Source organism: Salvelinus sp. IW2-2015, linkage group LG28 (genome assembly GCF_002910315.2).
Source record: "Salvelinus sp. IW2-2015 linkage group LG28, ASM291031v2, whole genome shotgun sequence".
Lineage (NCBI taxonomy): Eukaryota > Metazoa > Chordata > Actinopteri > Salmoniformes > Salmonidae > Salvelinus > Salvelinus sp. IW2-2015.
In genome coordinates, this window is record NC_036868.1 from 20,637,428 (window position 1) to 20,642,645 (window position 5,218).

The 5,218-nt window shown below is 47.9% G+C and overlaps 1 protein-coding gene across 1 annotated transcript in view; it reads left to right on the forward strand.

Annotated features, from left to right (window-relative positions):
• Nucleotides 1–5,218, forward strand: part of LOC111954320 (neurexin-3b-like) — a 457,756-nt gene that overhangs the window by 96,824 nt on the left and 355,714 nt on the right. Inside the window, exon 6 of the mRNA XM_070435771.1 lies at nucleotides 3,667–3,700. Within this exon, the coding sequence (XP_070291872.1) occupies nucleotides 3,667–3,700 (34 nt within the window). The remainder of the gene's footprint in view (nucleotides 1–3,666; nucleotides 3,701–5,218) is intronic.

Here is a 5,218-nt window from a genome sequence, read left to right on the forward strand (position 1 = left end):
TCTCCCTCCTCCTTCAGTACTGTTAGCTGAGCCATGTTCCTCTCCTCCTTCCTTCAGTACTGTTAGCTGAGCCATGTTCCTCTCTCTCCTCCTTCAGTACTGTTAGCTGAGCCATGTTCTTCTCTCTCCTCCTTCAGTACCTATTAGCTGAGCCATGTTCCTCTCTCTCCTCCTTCAGTACTGTTAGCTGGGCCATGTTCCTCTCTCTCTCCTTCAGTACTTTAGCTGAGCCATGTTCCTCTCCTCTCCTCCTTCAGTACTGTTAGCTGGGCCATGTTTCTTTCTCTCCTCCTTCAGTACTGTTAGCTGAGCCATGTTCCTCTCTCCCTCTCCTTCAGTACTGTTAGCTGATCCATGTTCTCTCTCTCCTCCTTCAGTACTGTTAGCTGACCATGTTCCTCTCTCTCCTCCTTCAGTACTGTTAGCTGATCCATGTTCCTCTCTCTCCTCCTTCAGTGCTGTTAGCTGAGCCATGTTCCTCTCTCTCCTCCTTCAGTGCTGTTAGCTGCCATGTTCCTCTCTCTCCTCCTTCAGTGATTAGCTGGGCCATGTTCCTCTCTCTCCTCCTTCAGTACGTTAGCTGAGCCATGTTCTTCTCTCTCCTCCTTCAGTACTGTTAGCTGAGCCATGTTCTCTCTCTCCTCCTTCAGGCTGTTAGCTGAGCCATGTTCCTCTCCCTCCTCCTTTCAGTACTGTTAGCTGAGCCATGTCTTTCCTCTCCCTCCTCCTTCAGTGCTGTTAGCTGAGCCATGTTCTCTCCCTCCTCCTTCAGTACTGTTAGCTGAGCCATGTTCCTTCTCCCTCTCCTTCAGTACTGTTAGCTGAGCCATGTTCCTCTCCCTCCTCCTTCAGTACTGTTAGCTGAGCCATGTTCCTCTCCCTCCTCCTCAGTACTGTTAGCTGAGCCATGTTTCCTCTCCCTCCTCCTTCAGTACTGTTAGCTGAGCCATGTTCCTCTCTCTCCTCCTTCAGTCTGTTAGCTGAGCCATGTTCCTCTCTCTCCTCCTTCAGTACTATTAGCTGAGCCATGTTCCTCTCTCTCCTCCTTCAGTACTGTTTAGCTGACCATGTTCCTCTCTCTTCTCCTTCAGTACTGTTAGCTGAGCCATGTTCCTCCTCCCTCCTCCTTCAGTACTGTTAGCTGGCCATGTTACTTTCTCTCCTCCTTCAGTGCTGTTAGCTGAGCCATGTCCTCTCTCTCCCCCTTCAGTACTGTTAGCTGATCCATGTTCCTCTCTCTCCTCCTTCAGTACTGTTAGCTGATCCATGTTCCTCTCTCTCCTCCTTCAGTACTGTTAGCTGATCCATGTTCTTCTCTCTCCTCCTTCAGTGCTGTTAGCGGGCCATGTTCCTCTCCCTCCTCCTTCAGTGCTGTTAGCTGAGCCATGTTCCTCTCTCTCCTCCTTCAGTGCTGTTAGCTGGGCATGTTCCTCTAGCCTCTGCTTCAGCATGCGCTCCGCACCATTGCCTCACTTGATGGGATTGAACCTCATGCCTCCCCATCCCCCAAACATCTGCCCCTCCCTCCTTCCATACCTGCCATCCCCTCCTCTTTACCCCCTGCATCACTGTAAAGTCGTATCACTTACCCCACAAAGCCTCCAGAGCCACCAGCCAATAGAGAGTCTTACTGAGAGTGCCACCAGCCAATATGGAGGCTTACTGAGCCCCTGATACCTCCCGCTGAGCGACATCATGACAGCGTTAAGTCTCAGAATTGACATCATACTGATAGCCAATCAGAAAACTGAATACGGAGGACGTTTAAAATGCATCCTCAGCAGACAGCACTGATCATGTTGATTATGTTAAAGTAATATCAAACTGATGTTTCAACAGTGTTTTAAAGTTTGTGTGTGCATTTACGTGTGTGTGTGTGTCTTCGCCCAGACAGTCAGCTAGGTGTTATCTAGTGAAGTACGGGTTTATGTAAGGCCTGAGATGAAAGAGTCAGAGAGACTAGAGGGAGCAGAGCAGAGTGAATCCTCCTCACAGCTCTTCACCACCAGACTAATACTGCCTGTCTCTCCTCTCCTCTCTTCTCCCTCGGGAAGTTATGTGAAGAGCCATAGCGAGAGAGGAAGATTGAGAGAGTGTAGCACTTCGAAGCGTTTTGCATCTCAGACGGTATTTTTGCATCTGAAATGGTATGTGCTCAGCCTGTAGACGTTTGTTGGTCTCGTGTATTGCGTGAGTCAGTAGCTTTGTTCCAGGGCATCAGTGTGCTACGCACATACCAGTTGGCGCACTAGCTCTGGTCTGGGGCATATGTTAACCACTGTTGCTTGTACAGTTAGCTAGTACAAGGGAGAGACTATAAGGACACAGCTGACGCTTAAACCGACTAGCCAAAACTTAAAACGGACTCTTACCTTAACCCTAACCTAGCCCTACAAGTTCTGAAATGAAATATTGGTTTGGGCATCAGGCGTGTCCTTATAGCCTTTTCCCTATTACACACTAGCTATCTAGTACACACTCGCTATTACCTAGCTTTTAACTCTAAATGTAATTTCACCACCCGTGCTGTTGGTGGCGGTAACGCACCATCCTCTCTGGCACGATTCGACATCCTGTCTGAGCTCGCATATCTCACAGCATCTGTGGCGTGAGAAGGTATCTGCTGGAGCCAGATCCTATTGCCACTGTGTGGGAAGATAGCAGTCCTCCGGCCATCTTCCATTCTTCTCCTGGGCTCCTCATTATTGTCTAACAACAGAATATAGCACTATACTTTGGAACTTACATTTTCTGCCAACTAGTTTGTGTGTGCGTACGTGCGTGCATATGTTGGCTGCAGAAAGAGATAGCCTCTAACACATCGCTAACAAACCCGGGATCCCCAGTGCAGTGAAACGAACATATTTGGCAGCACTACAGCTGGTGGAGACATCAGGCTTTACCAAACACACTACATACAGCCTCATCACTAAGCTGACCTGACTGAACTCATCTAGTCGGGTGCTGGCTGAGCTTATTTAGCTTGACAGATTCAGCCTCTCCCCTCCTCTCTCTCTCTCTCTCTCTCTCTCGTTCTCTCTTTCTAACCCTCATGCTTTTTTCTATCTGTCCCTCTCCGCTCTCTTTTCTCTCCTCTCCCTAGCTATCTCTCTCTCTTCACAAAACCACACACCACAACACACTAACATCACACACACAAGCACCACGACTACCCATCACACACAACACACCACACAACACACACACACACACACACACATCCACACACCCCCCACAGTCTCTGATGATGATGGAGGGTTTAATACATGGCCCTGATTTTTAAAGGTGCACAAAGTGTGTCTCAGGGGGTCAAAGCAGTTCCCCATGGGAAGGTCCTCCGGGTTAGACTGGTGGCCGCGGTTCAGACTGCCTTGTGGTGCGTCTAGGGTAGGAGGTGTGGAGAGTGGAAAGGAGAGAGGGGGAGGAGAATGGGGAGGCAGGGACATTGAATGAACAGCAGACTAGAAGAGGGGATAGGACCGCCAGGGGGAAGGAGGAGTGGAGAGAGGAGAAGGGGTGACATGGAAATTAAGGAGCTGAATTAGTTCCGCTGGTGTTGACCCCACACACAGGACCAATTTATGGTCCAATGCAGCCTCTGCAGTGGCATGGCAACTCTAGAGTGAATGCGGCCTCCGCGGAAGTCAAACAGTCCATACTTTTGAGCTTCGGGGAGCAGAGCAGAGGAAGTGTTCTAGAGGTTAAGGGTCTTGGGCCAGTAACTGAAGGTGGTGGTGTTCTAAATCCCTAGAGCAACTAGGTGAAGCATTGCTCGATGTGCCCTTGACAGGCACTTAACCTTTAATTTCTCCTGGAAGTCACCTTGAAGAACATTTGCTAAACTGACTAATGTAGTGATCAGTAGCTAATCCTAATAGCAGCCTGTAATTACGAGCAACTGGCTAAACAAAAAGGCAAGACCTTACCTCTTCTGAGTGTTGGAGCCTCCATATGTTACACAATTTGGGACGGCGCAAAAACAAATTGCGTCACATCCTCTGTACGGAGCCTAACCAGATTGTCGGATCAGCATAAATCATAACACACACACACACACACAACACACACACACACACACACACACCACACAACACACACACACAACACACACCACACAACCACCACACACACACACCACAACACACACATGAACGGTCACACACACAACCACACAACAGATTCACACACACACACACACACAGACACCACACACACCTCCCCTCGGCTTGCAGCCATACGGAGATGGAATATTAATGACGATTTGAAAATAGACAAAATGACCCGGAGTGCAGAGATCAATACTATTCTATATTCCATAGACCAAGACCAAATCTGACCGTTCAATACATTTCCTACTGGGATTTCCTGCAACGCTCTACATTCATGCCTTGTAGTTGATGTTGATGACATGCACCAAGAAGGATTTGTAATTGTTGACAGTAATGATCTATTGTAATGTTAGTATTGTAGCGTACATTGTACTCTCCTAGTAACATCATAGTTGTACTGTGTGTAATGACGCTAGGCCACATGCAGACATCCCACAACATAGTGAGTAGCCTACAGTGTGAATAAATCAAGCTCCTTAGAATACTGATGTACAAGTAGCTAATATTAGTAGCCTAAATGACCAAAATCCCACTGGCTACAGACATACGTTAAGCTAATTGTAAGTTACCCAATGTCTGCAGACATCCTAACCTGAGTGACGTCTGATAGGTGATACCAAGGCAAGGCACCTGTCACCTGATTTAGAATGTTTGGGTGGGGTCTAGGGTTGCTATGGGAAGGTCGGTGGTTGCTATGGGACGGTCTAGGGTTGCTATGGTGATGACCCCTTGCACCTGGGGGTCAGGTGAGATCAGACAGGATTAGGTGTCAGGGGTGTTATCTGGGAAAACACCAGTGTAATCTACAGCTGAATAAAGTAGCAGGGTTTATATTTATCATACTGGTACCGCTACTGCTTACATAAGGTTTCTGGTAGTTAGACTGTGACTGTGTCCCAAATGGTACCCTGTTCCCTTTATAGTGCCCTACTTATGACCAGAGCCCTGCTCAAATGTAGTGCACTATATAGGGAATACAGTGCTATTTGGAACACAGTCTATGTGTCACTTCCTGTTCCATTTACATTTACATTTACATTTAAGTCATTTAGCAGACGCTCTTATCCAGAGCGACTTACAAATTGGTGCATTCACCTTATGATATCCAG